The sequence below is a fragment of the Centroberyx gerrardi genome, chromosome 4, assembly GCF_048128805.1.
Source record: "Centroberyx gerrardi isolate f3 chromosome 4, fCenGer3.hap1.cur.20231027, whole genome shotgun sequence".
NCBI lineage: Eukaryota > Metazoa > Chordata > Actinopteri > Beryciformes > Berycidae > Centroberyx > Centroberyx gerrardi.
The window spans coordinates 6,090,654-6,106,660 of NC_136000.1; the positions used below are offsets into that span (position 1 = coordinate 6,090,654).

Consider the following 16,007-nt stretch of genomic DNA (forward strand, 5'->3'; position numbering starts at 1 on the left):
TGTTTTAAGCTCATTCTACTGCTGCACTCATTAGTCACTCTGGACAAGAGCATCAGCTATAGATGCCTAAAATGTAAGATGTAAAAATGTAAAATATTATGATGAGGTAAATGTGGAAAATTGTCTGCATTTTTGGGTACAAGTATACCTTTTCCACTGTGTAAAGCATTTATTACCCACGTAAACCAGGAGCTGTTCACATCTACCATGGGCTCTGTGCACATTAGCTGTGCCTAGATAAGTATATATGAAGAGTTTTGATAAAAAAAAATTATACGTCCGCCATTCTAGAAAAGTGACGCCTATTCTTACAAAATGATAGGTAGCACAAAATTAAAACAAATCATGATGCTTTTTAAAGGACAGTAGGGAAGGTAAGTCCTGTGTTGACAAAACTACACTTTTATGAGACTTCATATTTTATAGATACTGAACAATAAACTAAACTTATTCCAAAATGTACATATAGCAGTTTAGAGCAGAACTCTTCATGTATGATGTAGCTGTTCTCTGTCATGTCCTTGAATGTGTGATATATATTTTTCTAATTTCCAGCAGTCCCTAAAAGTGGCAGAACCGCTGGAGTCTTCATTATTCCTAAGGGCGGTGATTACATCTTCAACTTGACCGAAGCGAGAGCGGCCTGCTTGTTTCTGAACGTCACCATAGCGACCAAAGCCCAGATGGAGAAAGCTCTACAGCATGGACTGCAGACATGCAGGTAGGCTGATGAGCGTGACAGAAAGCCTCTGTTGAACTTTCACAAGGTCCTGTTTGGAGTCCGACCGATATGCAGTTTGGAAGATGCTGAAGCTGCTGATAGCTGATAATTTGTACTTGTACTGATGTTCAATATCTTTAAATTTGACCTCTTTCATGCCGAAAAAAATATTCCCCAGAATTTTGTTCTTGTAGTGTGGAAAAGCCTCAGAAATGGCATTTAGACCATCATGGGACACAAAAATAATAATAATAATATTGACGCACATCTGTGATTAAGTTAATTCAGCGTAAAGTCTTCTCATAGACAAGACCACTTTATTACTAATCAATTATCCAATAAATATGTGATCAAACAAACTGCATCATATTCATGATCATATCAGCGGTGGATGACACTTACTGGCTGGTATCTGATTTTAAATAAAAGCCCAATATCAGTCAGATATATTGGTGTAGCCATAGTCTTGTGTCATGAGTGTCAGTGTGTACTGTGGAACATTTTTATATATTAACTGTACTTGGTGATTAAAGGGATTCTGGCTCATTTTCACCAAACCAAACTGAAAAAACAAAACCTAGTGTCCTCTGTATAATGAGGCAAAGCAGTTAGGGCTCGTTATTCGTAATTTGAAATATGTCTTGAAATGTCTTGAAATTTGATGCTTCAAACTTACCATCACTACACAAACCATAAAGTAAATAGCCACCGATCAGTCATTTAATTGCACTAATTGCTCTTGTTTTACCATTCTAACAGATATGGCTGGATAGACGAACAGATCGCTGTCATCCCTCGCCTTACAGCCGACCCAAAATGTGGAAAAAACAAAACTGCGTTGGTGCCCTGGAATGCAAACGTAGACAGAAAATTTGGTGCATTCTGCTTCAATGCAGCAGGTACATTTTCATATTATACTCAATGAGGAAATATTTAATTTCAGCTTGAATCCCTAGATCAATTGTTGACTATAATATTATGCACATTGCGATGATGTTTACCCATTTACCCTCTACCTCTCTCTTCAGCTTTTATTTCTCTTACAATTTTCCCTCCTCTCTTACATGATCATTCTACAGTCATAAGAATATTGTCTGGGCACAATATAATAATATTGTCTTTTGGCTCTGACCTTTGACCCCCTTACTGGTGATATTGTTGCACTCATCAGGGTAGAGGTCAATTAATGAATGAACTCATGAATTCCAATTCAACTGAGGAATTTGAATTTGAAAAAAAAACCTACAGGAAACAGAATTGAATTGAATTGGAATTTCAAGAAGCTGAATTTAATTCAGTGGAATTCTGTGAAATTCCATGATTTTTTGTTTTTTCTTACCACATATCTGAGATTATACGCAGTGTTATATATTATCAATACTGAATGTCAATAAAATGTTGAAGGGACCCTTCAGGTGGTATTTTGATCATAATGTTTGATTTATTATTTTATTTATTTATTTATTTGGCGAGTCAAGACACACTCTTAGAAGTGGAATTTCATCTAATTTAATGGAAATTAATCCTGTTTCTGTCATTCCAATTCAATTCCAATTCTGTCTCCTTAGAGCTGGGTGCAAATCCAACTCCAATTCAAACTCCAGGACTCCATTGAATTGGAATTTACCATGCATTCTCAATTCAGTTCATGAATGGCCCCAAACCATGGCCCCAAGTTGCTCTGGACAAGAGCATCAGCTAAATGACTAAAATGTAAATGCAAACGTTTTCCTCTCCTCACCTGCAGATTTAGAGAAAACTCCCAAAACGGCAGCAGGCGATCCAGGAACTTCAAAGTCTTCCACTGCACTGACGCGAGCCCCGTCGTCCGTCTCCTCCCCGGTCAGATCAAAACCAAACGCTCCCTCTTCAAGAAAGTCAACAACAAAAGCCCCGAAGCCGGCTCCTCGCACCCCAGCTTTTACTCTCCTGGTCAAGTCGACACATTCAACTAGGCTTTCCTCCACCTTTCCTCCCCTTAAATCCACCTCCTCCACTCCTCCTCCTCCTCCTCCTCCTTCTCACTCTGTCACCTCGTCGACCTCCGCTGCCCATTTTACCTCCTCAGCCTCTGTCCACGCCTCCGCCTCCTCTGTTTCCTCCCCCTCGCTCCACACCACCACCACCAACAACACAGCAGGCTCTGTGCTCCTGCAGTCTGTGGGAGGTACCGTATGTCCTTGTGTCGTTTGTTTTCAGTTGTTATCTCGCACTAAATGGTTGTGACTTTCTGGCCAAGCTGCAAATCCAGAATGTGTCGTAATCTTCCCAAGAAAAGGCAATTATCAACCTTAACCTTCTGTGCCAGGGACGTACTCACCAGAGGTTGATAGAAGTCATAGATCAGGGTGTTCTCATATCAAATGTGCACTTATAGTTTTAATTTTCAGTGGAGGTTTTTCTTATTTAACCATGGCCAAAACCTTAACCAAAGTTTTAGTTACCGTAACTGCAGTGATAGGTCATATAGTACTTTTCGAAATATATGGCACATACGTTGTATGAGAACACATTGCATAGATTACTTAATGCACCTTTGACCTCACTAGAGGACTTAGGCCTAAAGGTAACATTAAATAAAGATGAACATCTTTAATGTAATCTTTATGAAACTTTTTTCAAAGGTATAGTGATTCTTTGTGGTTTGCCAAAAGCTAGATTATATGCCAAAACAGAGGAAACACCGATATAAAGTGTCTTAATAGTTTTTTGGGCTGCCATGTGTACCTGGGATAGATTCTTCCTCTTAAATGTATTAGAGTGATGCAACACCACGTTCCCATGAGAAATTCCATCATTTGGTGTTTTATTCATGGTAGTGGAAAACTCCTTACCTGGAGCAGCTCCAGAATTTCCCATAAGTGCTCAGTTGGGTTGAGACCGGGTGACAAATATTTGATAGACTGTGTGCTAATTGTTAATACATGTTTTGGTTGTTTTCCTCAGCTGTACCAACAGCGCTCATCGTTCTTGGCGTCATCCTCCTGGTCTTGACAGCAGCAGGCGTCGTGTGGTACTACAGACTGTGAGTCACATTTCCACACGTCAGACATCGCTTAAAATACTGTCTGATACATCTTTCCCTTTGATATAAGTATAGCTTACTGTGATTTTTAGAAATAGCAGAAGTTTTTATTTGAGAAATAGAAAAATAAATGATTTAAAAAAATTGCTGTATATTTGACCCCAGAGGATAGAACAAGAAAGTGTTACTTAAAACATTTAATTACATTACATTACAGTACTCGATTGAATGAAGCAAAGTAACAATAATAAAGTTGGCGTACAAAACAAAAAAAACAATAAAAATCAAAAGACTGTAGGATATTCATGACATTCAACTTGTGAATGTCATGAAAAAATATTTCAAGGCCACTGTTTACTGCATCAGGACAGAAGAAGCTATTGCGTGTGCACAAAATAAATCTCATGCCCTCGTTTTTATTATTTTGAGTGTACAAGATACATATTTATCACAATTTAGCTTCCTCAGCAAGTTTGGAATTGATTTACTCACTTGCCAGATTCATTTACTTGATTGCATTGATTTATTTCATTTAATTGGCCTGATATTTTGTTGAAGAAAAATATATTTAGTTGAATGAGGATTTTGATAAGGTATAATGGATAGATTTGTTGATTCAATTTTACTCCTGGTACAAAAGTCAGGAGATGAGTTATCAAGGTATTACCTACTGAAAACACTGCCATGCAAGGCAGATAATGCACACATTTTATACCAATTTGCATACTTTTTATGCAACTCGAGGATTTTTTGTATTGTGCACACACAACAGCATGTCTTATGCACAAGTTTATACTTCATTATCACAAAATATTGTTTCCTCACAGGACGGCCACTCCCTGGCTCTGTACAACCTAGCTTTAGTAGAACATATTTTATTTGCAAGGGGAGGCAGTTCAACAAACTGACAAACTGAGAGGAGAGAAAGAAAATGAGCTTCCAGCTGCTGCGATTTATTTATTTATTTTACAAATTACACAGCCATATGATATGCGTCTAACATGGTGTTTTTTCTCCGCTTTGTTTTTGAAAAGGAGTATTTTCCCATTCTGGTCCCGGCAGCAGAAGGATGACATTGAGACGGAGATGTGGAAACACACCGACAGTGAGATGGACCTGCACAGCCGTCATGAAGGAGAAGAAGAAGCAGACAGGAAGTACTCCAGTGACGTCACCCTGTGTGTTAATCCAGACATCAAAACAAACTCTTCAGAGTAGCTTTATGTTATTCCACAGTACTGGGATGTATGCATCGACACCACAGTGTTACCTACTATAAAATGACTGTCAGAAAATACTTATATCAAATGCTACATTTTTTCAGTTTATGTGTGTGTGTGTGTGTGCGTGCGTGTGTGTGTGTGAAGCGTTTGACCGTATTTTTTATACATTTTGAATTGAATGTACTCAATTTTCCATTAAAATATCAAGGTAATTTTTACTCTTGGTTTGTCAAAGATGTTTTTGTTAAAGCAGGGGTGAGGATGTTGGTTTGCTCTGTTACATAACACTATCCCCAAATGGAGATTTCAAAGTTGCAGATTTTAAGATTTTTAAACATTAAAGTCATAGTCTGTGACATTTTCATATAAATAAATCTCTATTTTGCTGAGTAGTTAGCATGAGCAGCGATAGCCACCGTGGCTGAAAACACAAAGAAAAGAGAAACTCAAACTGCATCAACAGATAATCCAAGGAAAAAGACGTCACAGTCCCGCCCACACTGTTTGATTGACAGGTGATCTCTGGGAAGTGCAGTGCAGAAACACCACAGCAATGAGTGCTTAGCAACAAAGATATGGAGACAAACTTTAAAAACGTCCTGTTACAGCACTCTCAAAATCTGGTGACATAAAAAATGCAGAGTAAACATTTCTCTCCCATTTCCCTTCCTTTATTTATTTTACCTCTCTTAGTACATATATTACAATACTGGCTCATCTCTGAACTAAAGGCATCAGCTTTCTGCAGGGTCTTTGTGAATTCTTGATACATGACATTCCTGTAATCCTTCAGTGCCACATGTCACTATTATTTCACTACCCAGAAGTTGAAGAATGCATGAAGAAGAGGTTTTACTGCACACTGTTGTTGTCACCTCACCTACAATATAAACAGTTACGTAATTCTGCACCAACTCATATCTGACAGCAAAAATCTTCTCAGAGGCTGTTCATTGGGACAAAATGTCATCAAATGAGGGTCTGTGGTCTAGAGCGGATCTATTTGGAGGTCCTTGATGTAATAAAAAAAAGTGTAGAAACCCCTGATCTAACTTTACTGCAGGAAAAATAAACACATACGAACAACAACACCCAGAATTCTCAGCAACACCGCATGTGAGAAGTTGGATACAGACAAAAGGCATTGGGAATTTGTTATGGGGTCTTCAGAACTATGTCAATCCCTGCTGCCTCCATTTTTATTTGTCATAATCTTCACTTCATGTTGTAAACGAGTGCTAAACACACACTGCCTCTGTAAACCGCTCCTCTTCCTGGAATGAAGCAAAGCCTGATAACTCCTCCCTCCTCTTCCTGGTCTCAAGTACAGCCAGTTCCATTCAGTCCAGATATTTCCTTGTTCCCTCCCCTTTCACAGATCTGCCAGTGTAAAGATGGGTGTAAACAACATGCTGTGAAGTACAAGAGCTGACGAGCCCTTTCACTGCAGATCAGGAAATTAACATGAACAAAAGGAACAGAGGTTTGGTTTGGATCGGAGCCCAACTTTTATCTGTTCAGATGAAGTGAAACTATCTGACATTCACTGTCATTGAGAAGTGAAATGGCGCAGCAAGGAATTCAGCTGGACCAGGCAAAATTCTGCTGTTCGATCTGTCTGGATCTACTGAAGGATCCGGTGACTATTCCCTGTGGGCACAGCTACTGCATGAGCTGTATTAAAGGCCACTGGGATGAAGAGGATCAGAAGAAAATCCACAGCTGCCCCCAGTGCAGACAGACCTTCATACCAAGGCCTGTCCTGGTGAAAAATACCATGTTAGCAGAGTTGGTGGAGGAACTGAAGAAGACCGGACTTACAGCTGCTCCTCCTGATCGCTGCTATGCCGGACCTGGAGATGTGGCCTGTGATGTCTGCACTGGGAGAAAGCTGAAAGCCCTCAAGTCCTGCCTGCAGTGTCTGGCCTCTTACTGTGAGCAGCACCTCCAGCCTCACTATGAATCCTCTATGTTTAAAAAACACAAGCTGGTCGACCCCTCCCAGAAGCTTCAGGAGAACATCTGCTCTCGTCATGACGAGGTGATGAAGATGTTCTGCCGTACTGATCAGCAGTGTATCTGTTATCTCTGCTCCGTGGATGAACATAAAGGCCACGACACAGTCTCAGCTGCAGCAGAAAGGACCGAGAGGCAGAAAGAGCTCGGGGTGAGTCGGCAGAAAATCCAGCAGAGAATCCAGGACAGAGAGAAAGACGTGAAGCTGCTTCAACAGAAGATGAAGGCTACGAATCGCTCTGCTGATAAAGCATTGAAGGTCAGCAAGAAGATCTTCACTGAGCTGGTCCGTCTCATTGAGAAAAGAAGCTCTGAGGTGAAGGAGCAGATCAGATCAAAGCAGAAAGCGGAAGCGAGTCGGGCCGAAGAACTTCAGGAGAAGCTGAAGCAGGAGATCGCTGAGCTGAGGAGGAAAGACGCTGAGCTGGAGCAGCTCTCACACACAGAGGATCACACACTTTTTCTACACAGTTACCCCTCGCTGTCACGTCTCAGTGGATCTATAGACTTTCCCAGCATCGATATCCGTCCTCTGCGCTACTTTGAGGATGTGACTGCAGCTGTGTCAGAGGCCAGAGATAAACTACAGGGCATTCTTACAGAGGAATGGCCTAAGATCTCATTGACAGTGACTGAAGTGGATGTTGTACTGCCACAACCAGAGCCCAAGACCAGAGCTGAATTCTTACAATATTCACGGCAAATCACACTGGATCCAAAGGCAGCAAACACACATCTAGGGAACAGAAAAGCAACACTTACAGAAGTACAGTCATATTCTAGTCACCCAGACAGATTCATGGAAAGTCAACAGGTCCTGAGTAGAGACGGTCTGACTGGACGTTGTTACTGGGAGGTGGAGTGGAGCGGGTGGGGAGTTTCAATAGCAGTCGCATATAAGGACATTAGCAGAACAGAGGATGAATGTCAATTTGGATACAATGACAAGTCTTGGGCATTAGATTATACCTTACGTGATTGTCAATTCATACATAACAGAATCCAAACTCCCATCCCAGGCCCTCTGTCCTTTAGAATAGGAGTGTACCTGGATCACAAGGCAGGTATTCTGTCCTTCTACAGAGTCTCTGAAACCATGACTCTCCTCCACAGAGTCCAGACCAGATTCACTCAGCCTCTCTATCCTGGATTTAAGGTTTCTGGTCTTCCTGGAGACGCTGTGGAGTTCTGTAAGCTCAAATAGACTGGAGTTATTAAAGCAGCAATGTGTGACAGTCAAGTATTTTTAATTTGTTAGATTTTGTTGCTAAGTGCTCATTACTGTGGTGTTTCTGCACTGCACTTCCCAGAGATCACCTGTCAATCAAACAGTGTGGGCGGGACTGTTACTTCTTTCTCCTTCTCTTTCTCCCTGCCTACAGGGAGAACCGCCTATGTGTGAGGCCTTTTTCTTTGGGTTTTCTGTTGATGAAGTTTGAGTTTATCTTTTCTTTGTCTGTTCAGCCATGGTGGCTATCGCTGCTCATGCTAACTACTCAGTTCTTCTTCTTCTGTTTATTCCAAACTAACCGGAAACGTAAAACGCATCACTTCCTGTGCAACAGAGGATTTTCTTCCAGGAAAGCGCTTCCAGACATCGGGTGTTTAGAACAGAAAATGGAAAAGCTTTCTTGAACTGGATATAGGTTGAATCACTATATCAAGTTGTGATAGAGAGTACCCAAATGGACATTTATTCATATATAAACTGTTGTGTGGTCTATATAGTTCTTATCTTTGTTGCATATTTGTATTGCTCTAATATTTTCTCCTATTTCTGTTCCACTGCATGGGCTTTAATGGAGCCAGCACTAGAAGGCTTCCCTTTATCATAGCTAAATAGTTGTTAATAAGTTGATTTTGTTCCTGGCACTTTGTAATTTTATTAAGAAAAGTGCACTACAAATTTAATCATTATTGTTATAATCAATAGGGACAACATTCATTGTTTCCCTCCACAGTGCCGACATACTGGTTTAACAGATTGATTGTGTGGATGAAGTGAATATATAGATGGAAAGATTGAACGAAAGTCCTATATCAGGCTTTAGCGATTGGATGTGTGAACAAAATCAACGTTTAAAAAATTGAATAAAGTTTTTTTTTCCAAGAATGAATGAAGTATTTCTTGTGTATTCATTCCAGGAAGTCTATCAAAGCTGCTAGAGAAAATGTGAAGCTAATATGACAGTATAACTGAGCCGATCCTGCAGTCTTAATGTTTAGAGCAGATTTGATTTCACTCACTTGCCAGTTGAATTTACTTAATTGCATTGATTTATTTAATTTAATTGCCCTGATAATTAGTTGAATAAAGATATATTTAGTTGAATGAGACTTTGGATAAGGTGTAATGGATGGATTTAAAATAAAAATATTTTTAAAAATGGTTATAAATGTGCTTCAGTACTAGTCCACTTATGATATATATTGTACAGTAAAACCGTACAGCACTGTACAGTGTACAGTGGTATACACTGAATAAATACAGAATACCTGGACTGTGAGGTAGGAAAACACAGTTATTTCCCAAGTTGTTGATATGTGACAGGTTGTTTCTTCATGCAAAATAGATTTTTGGTTAAAAATGAAATGAAGAGGCTTTATACTAGGGGCTTTATACTAACCCTAACCCTAACCCTAACCCTAACCCTAACCCAGAATATGAAGATAACACAAGGGTTAAATTTGACTTCTGGTACAAAACTCAGGAGATGAGTTATCAAGGTATTACCTACTGAAAACACTGCCATGCAAGGCAGATAATGCGCACATTTTATACCAGTTCGCACACTTTTTATGCTACTCTAGGATTTTTTTTGTATTGTGCACACACAACAGTATGTCTTATGCACAAGTTTATTCTTCATTATCACAAAATACATTTCCTCACAGGACGGCCACTCCCTGGCTCTGTACAACCTAGCTTTAGTAGAACAGGTTTTGATTTGCAGGAGGAGACAGTTCAACAAACTGAGAGAAGAGAAACAAAATTACCTTCCAGGTGCTGCGATTTTGATTTGAATGATTTTAATTTTTTTATTTTATTTTATTTTATTTTTACGAATTACGCAGCCATATATGATGTGTGTCTAACATGGTGTGTTCCCCAATGTCCCCCTTCCTCCCCTTTGTTTTTGAAAAGGAGTATTTTCCCATTCTGGTCCCGGCAGCAGAAGGACGACATTGAGACGGAGATGTGGAAACACACTGACAGTGAGATGGACCTGCACAGCCGTCATGAAGGAGAAGAAGAAGCAGACAGGAAGTACTCCAGTGACGTCACCCTGTGTGTGAATCCAGACATCAAAACAAACTCTTCAGAGTAGCTTTATGTTATTCCACAGTACTGGGATGTATGCATCGACACCACAGTGTTACCTACTATAAAATGACTGTCAGAAAATACTTATATCTCTCTTTCAGAGTAGCAGATGGTTTACTGTAGAAATGCCTTGACCTGGTTATTCTGTTTGTCAAAGTGATTGTACATATGAACATACAGCAGCCTGTATGGTTGTTGTCTGAACCCACTGTCAGCTATTTAGCTTCAAATGCTACATGTATTCAGTTTGTGTGTGTGTGTGTGTGTGTGTGTGTGTGTATGTGTGTGTGTGTGTTTGCCTGCACATGCGTTTCATAATGTTCTCTAAAGATGTGATTTTTATACATTTTGAATTGAATGTACTCAATTTTCCATGAAAATATCAAGGTAATTTTTACTCTTGGTTAGTCAAAGATGTTTTTGTTAAAGCAGGAGTGAGGATGTTGGTTTGCTCTTTCTTACGTATAACACTGTCTCAAAGGGAGGTTTTAAAGTTTCAGATGTAAACATTTTTAAACATTAAAGTAATAATCTGTGACATTTTCATATAAATAAATCTCCATTTTGCTGGGTAGTTAGCATGACCAGCGATAGCCACCGTGGCTGAACAGACAAAGAAAAGAGAAACTCAAACTGCATCAACAGGAAATCCAAGGAAAAAGACGTCACAGTCCCGCCCACACTGTTTGATTGACAGTAGATCTCTGGGAAGTGCAGTGCAGAAACACCACAGCAATGAGCGCTTAGCAACAAAGATATGGAGACAAACTTTAAAAACGTCCTGTTACAGGACTCTCAAAATCTGGTCACACCAAAAATACAGAGTGGACATTTCTCTCCCATTTCCCTTCCTTTATTTATTTTACCTCTCTTAGTACATATATTACAATACTGGCTCATCTCTGAACTAAAGGCATCAGCTTTCTGCAGGGTCTTTGTGAATTCTTGATACATGACATTCCTGTAATCCTTCAGTGCCACATGTCACTATTATTTCACTACCCAGAAGTTGAAGAATGCATGAAGAAGAGGTTTTACTGCACACTGTTGTTGTCACCCCACCTACAATATAAACAGTTACATAATTCTGCACCAACTCATATCTGACAGCAAAAATCTTCTCAGAGGCTTTTCATTGTGACAAAATGTCATCAAATGAGGGTCAGTGGTCTAAAGCGGATCTATTTGGTGTCTAAAAAAGTGTAGAAACCGCTGATCTAACTTTACTGCAGGAAAAATAAACACATATGAACAACAACACCCAGAATTCTCAGCAACACCACATGAGAGAAGTTGGATACAGACAAAAGGCATTGGGAATTTGTTATGGGGTCTTCAGAGCTACGTCAATCCCTGCTGCCTCCATTTTTATTTGTCATAATCTTCACTTCATGTTGTAAACGAGTGCTAAACACACACTGCCTCTGTAAACCGCTCCTCTTCCTGGAATAAAGCAAAGCCTGATAACTCCTCCCTCCTCTTCCTGGTCTCAAGTACAGCCAGTTCCATTCAGTCCAGATATTTCCTTGTTCCCTCCCCTTTCACAGATCTGCCAGTTTAAAGATGGGTGTAAACAACATGCTGTGAAATGCAAGAGCTGACAAGCCCTTTCACTACAGATCAGGAAATGAACATGAACAAAAGGAACAGAGGTTTGGTTTGGATCAGAGCCCAACTTTTATCTGTTCAGACGAAGTGAAACTATCTGACATTCACTGTCAGTGAGAAGTGAAATGGCGCAGCAAGGAATTCAGCTGGACGAGGCAAAATTCTGCTGTTCGATCTGTCTGGATCTACTGAAGGATCCGGTGACTATTCCCTGTGGGCACAGCTACTGCATGAGCTGTATTAAAGGCTGCTGGGATGAAGAGGATCAGAAGAAAATCTACAGCTGCCCCCAGTGCAGACAGACCTTCACACCAAGGCCTGTCCTGGTGAAAAATACCATGTTAGCAGAGTTGGTGGAGGAACTGAAGAAGACCGGACTTACAGCTGCTCCTCCTGATCGCTGCTATGCCGGACCTGGAGATGTGGCCTGTGATGTCTGCACTGGGAGAAAGCTGAAAGCCCTCAAGTCCTGTCTGGTGTGTCTGGCCTCTTACTGTGAGCAGCACCTCCAGCCTCACTATGAATCCTCTACCTTTGAAAAACACAAGCTGGTCGACCCCTCCCAGAAGCTTCAGGAGAACATCTGCTCTCGTCATGACGAGGTGATGAAGATGTTCTGCCGTACTGATCAGCAGTGTATCTGTTATCTCTGCTCCGTGGATGAACATAAAGGCCACGACACAGTCTCAGCTGCAGCAGAAAGGACCGAGAGGCAGAAAGAGCTCGGGGTGAGTCAGCAAAAAATCCAGCAGAGAATCCAGGACAGAGAGAAAGCCGTGAAAGTGCTTCATCACAAGATGAAGGCTACGAATTGCTCTGCTGATAAAGCAGTGGAGGACAGTGAGAAGATCTTCACTGAGCTGGTCCGTCTCATTGAGAAAAGAAGCTCTGAGGTGAAGGAGCAGATCAGATCAACGCAGAAAGCAGAAGCGAGTCGGGCCGAAGAACTTCAGGAGAAGCTGAAGCAGGAGATCGCTGAGCTGAGGAGGAAAGACGCTGAGCTGGAGCAGCTCTCCCTCACAGAGGATCACACACATTTTTTACACAGTTACCCCTCGCTGTCACGTCTCAGTGAATCTACAGACTTTCCCAGCATCGATATCCGTCCTCTGCGCTACTTTGAGGATGTGACTGCAGCTGTGTCAGAGGCCAGAGATAAACTACAGGACATTCTTACAGAGGAATGGCCTAAGATCTCATTGGCAGTGACTGAAGTGGATGTTTTACCGCCACAACCAGAGCCCAAAACCAGAGCCGACTTCTTACAATATTCACGTCAAATCACACTGGATCCAAACACAGCAAACAAACTTCTGTTATTATCTGAGGGGAACAGAAAAGTAACATTTACAGTAGTAGAGTCATCTTCTAGTCACCCAGACAGATTCATCGAACATCTCCAGGTCCTGAGTAGAGAGGGTCTGACTGGACGTTGTTACTGGGAGGTGCAGAGGAGTAGTAGGTGGGGAGTTTCAATAGCAGTCGCATATAAGGATATTAGCAGAACAGGGAATGAATGTCAATTTGGATACAATGACAAGTCTTGGGCATTAGATGATACTTATAACTGTCAATTCATACATAACAGTATCAAAACTCTCATCCCAGGCCCTCGGTTCTTCAGAATAGGAGTGTATCTGGATCACAAGGCAGGTATTCTGTCCTTCTACAGAGTCTCTGAAACCCTGACTCTCCTCCACAGAGTCCAGACCAGATTCACTCAGCCTCTCTATCCCGGATTTGGGATTTTTCATTATATTGGAGAAACTTTAGAGTTCTGTAAGCTCAAATAGACAGAAGTTATTAAAGCAGCAATGTGTGACATTCAAGTATTTTTGAATTTGTTAGTCTTTGTTGCTAAGCGCTCATTGCTCTTGTGTTTCTGCACTGCACTTCCCAGAGATCACCTGTCAATCAAACAGTGTGGGCGGGACTATTACATCTTTCTCCTTGGATTTTTTGTTGATGAAGTTTGAGTTTCTCTTTTCTTTGTCTGTTCAGCTATGGTGGCTATCGCTGCTCATGCTAACTACCCAGTTCATCTTCTTCTGTATATTTCAAACAAACTGGAAACGTAAAACGCATCACTTCCTGTGCGGCAGTGGATTTTTCCCTCCACAGTGCCGACATACTGGTTTAACAGATTGATTGTGTGGATGAAGTGAATATATAGATGGAAAGATTGAACAAGAGTCCTATACCAGGCTTTAGTGATTGGATGTGTGAGCAAAGTGAATGTTTACAAAAATGAATAAAGTTTTTTTCCAAGAATGAATGAAGTATTTCTTGTGTATTCATTCCAGGAAGTCTATCAAAGCTGCTAGAGAAAATGTGAAGCTAATATGACAGTATAACTGAGCCGATTCTGCAGTCTTAATATCATAATTGCACACAAAACTTGACATGTACACCCTCAAACTCGTCCTTCCTCGTATAAACATATACACATATCTACAAACATATTTTACATAAAGGATATCAACAGGTCAGCAGCTCTTTTAATGTCCTCTAATGTTTCTCCTTTAGCATTGTTTGCAGATGCAATTGACAATTCTAAGTCTAGTACATTATGAAAGGAAGATATCAATAGATTAACAGATAGAGTATGTGGAGCTAGTAGACTCCCGAGGCAAAACAGGGTCAAAATCTGTGCTTGTAACCTGGATGTCACATGAACAGACTTAAACTTTGAGCGACATTTTTCACACAGAGGTTGCTGCTCTGAATCTTTCATAACACATTCACAAAACTATATCTGTTTGCTCTGATTTTTTTTTGCAACCTCACATTTGAAATCATTTGTCCACAAATGTTATTTACACATTCACAAAATGTTGTTTACAACTACAAATGTCTTCTACACATTTACACATTATTTTTGTTTGCTTAAATCTTTTTTACACATTCAAATACATTCATACAAAAAATGTTCACATGTTCACAAATGGTGATATACACACGTCTGTTATTATCTGAGGGGAACAGAAAAGCAACATTTATAGAAGAAGTACAGTCATATTCTAGTCACCCAGACAGATTCATGGACAGGGTCCAGGTCCTGAGTAGAGAGGGTCTGACTGGACGTTGTTACTGGGAGGTGGAGTGGAGTGGTGGGTGGGGAATTTCAATAGCAGTCGCATATAAGGATATTAGCAGAACAGGGGATGAATGTCGATTTGGATACATGACAAGTCTTGGGCATTAAATTATATCTACCCTAATTGTCAATTCATACATAACAGTATCAACACTCTCATACCAGACCCTCTGTCCTCCAGAATAGGAGTTTACCTGGATCACAAGGCAGGTATTCTGTCCTTCTACAGTTCACTTCACTCAGCCTCTCTATCCTGGATTCAGGCTTTCTGGTTTTGGAGTCACTGTGGAGCTCTGTAAGCTCAAATAGACAGGAGTTATTAAAGCAGCAATGTGTGAACTTCAAGTATTTTTTAATTTGTTTGTTTGTCTGTGGTGTTGTTTCACTGCACTTCCCAGAGATCACCTGTCAATCAAACAGTGTGGGCGGGACTGTGACATCAGGGCTGGCTCGGAGGCTCTAGGCAAAATTTTCTGTGGAGGCCCCCTTTGAGGCAAATCCTACCCACCATCAAGCAGTGAAGTAAATATGTAGTGTTTAAAGCATTGTATGTTTGTTACCTGTTATAAGATACAGCATATGAATATCAAAATAAAATGTAATAAATACAAAGGTGAATGTGGCTCTCTCCACTTGGACATGAGCTTAAAATGAAGATTTTCATGGGGGCCTCAGTCAATAAGAGTAATATTTTGCTGTGGGTGGGCCTTCCCCGAATCAGTGCTTTTTTTTTTTGGTTTTATGATCATTGGCGCGTAATGTATCCAATAAAAAGGGTAAGATTTGTTTTTTTCTAAAGTACAAAAAATACATTAAAGGATGCGTGAGGCCCTAGGCATTTGCCTATTCTGCCTATAGGGAGAACCGCCTATGTGTGACGCCTTTTTCTTTGGGTTTTCTGTTGGTGAAATTTGAGTTTCTCTTTTCTTTGTCTGTTCAGCCATGGTGGCTATTGGTGCTCATGCTAACTACCCAGTTCTTCTTCTTCTATT

The 16,007-nt window shown here is 40.5% G+C and overlaps 3 protein-coding genes across 4 annotated transcripts in view; all 3 read left to right on the forward strand.

Moving 5' to 3' along the window:
• Positions 1-5,018, forward strand: part of lyve1b (lymphatic vessel endothelial hyaluronic receptor 1b) — a 5,417-nt gene extending 399 nt beyond the window's left edge. The window contains exons 2-6 of the mRNA XM_078283037.1: positions 556-721; positions 1,481-1,620; positions 2,469-2,888; positions 3,668-3,746; positions 4,781-5,018. Coding sequence (XP_078139163.1) covers positions 556-721; positions 1,481-1,620; positions 2,469-2,888; positions 3,668-3,746; positions 4,781-4,964 — 989 coding nt within the window. The 3' untranslated portion in view covers positions 4,965-5,018. The remainder of the gene's footprint in view (positions 1-555; positions 722-1,480; positions 1,621-2,468; positions 2,889-3,667; positions 3,747-4,780) is intronic.
• Positions 5,019-6,533: 1,515 nt separating this feature from the next.
• Positions 6,534-9,102, forward strand: LOC144538570 (tripartite motif-containing protein 16-like). Its single transcript, XM_078283204.1, has one exon. It carries the CDS (start codon positions 6,534-6,536, stop codon positions 8,187-8,189), a length of 1,656 nt encoding a protein of 551 aa, XP_078139330.1. The 3' UTR covers positions 8,190-9,102.
• A 2,835-nt stretch (positions 9,103-11,937) lies between these two features.
• LOC144538569 (E3 ubiquitin/ISG15 ligase TRIM25-like) overlaps positions 11,938-16,007 on the forward strand; it is a 46,346-nt gene continuing 42,276 nt past the window's right edge. Inside the window, exon 1 of one of the 2 annotated variants that reach the window (XM_078283203.1) lies at positions 11,938-14,038. In XM_078283203.1, coding sequence (XP_078139329.1) covers positions 12,044-13,711 — 1,668 coding nt within the window. In that variant the 5' untranslated portion in view covers positions 11,938-12,043 and the 3' untranslated portion in view covers positions 13,712-14,038. The remainder of the gene's footprint in view (positions 14,039-16,007) is intronic. The other variant, XM_078283202.1, reaches the window with a different exon arrangement.

Coding starts and splice junctions, on each gene's coding strand:
- LOC144538570 (XM_078283204.1), top strand. CDS start 6,534: ATGGCGCAGCAAGGAATTCAGCTGGACCAGGCAAAATTCTGCTGTTCG.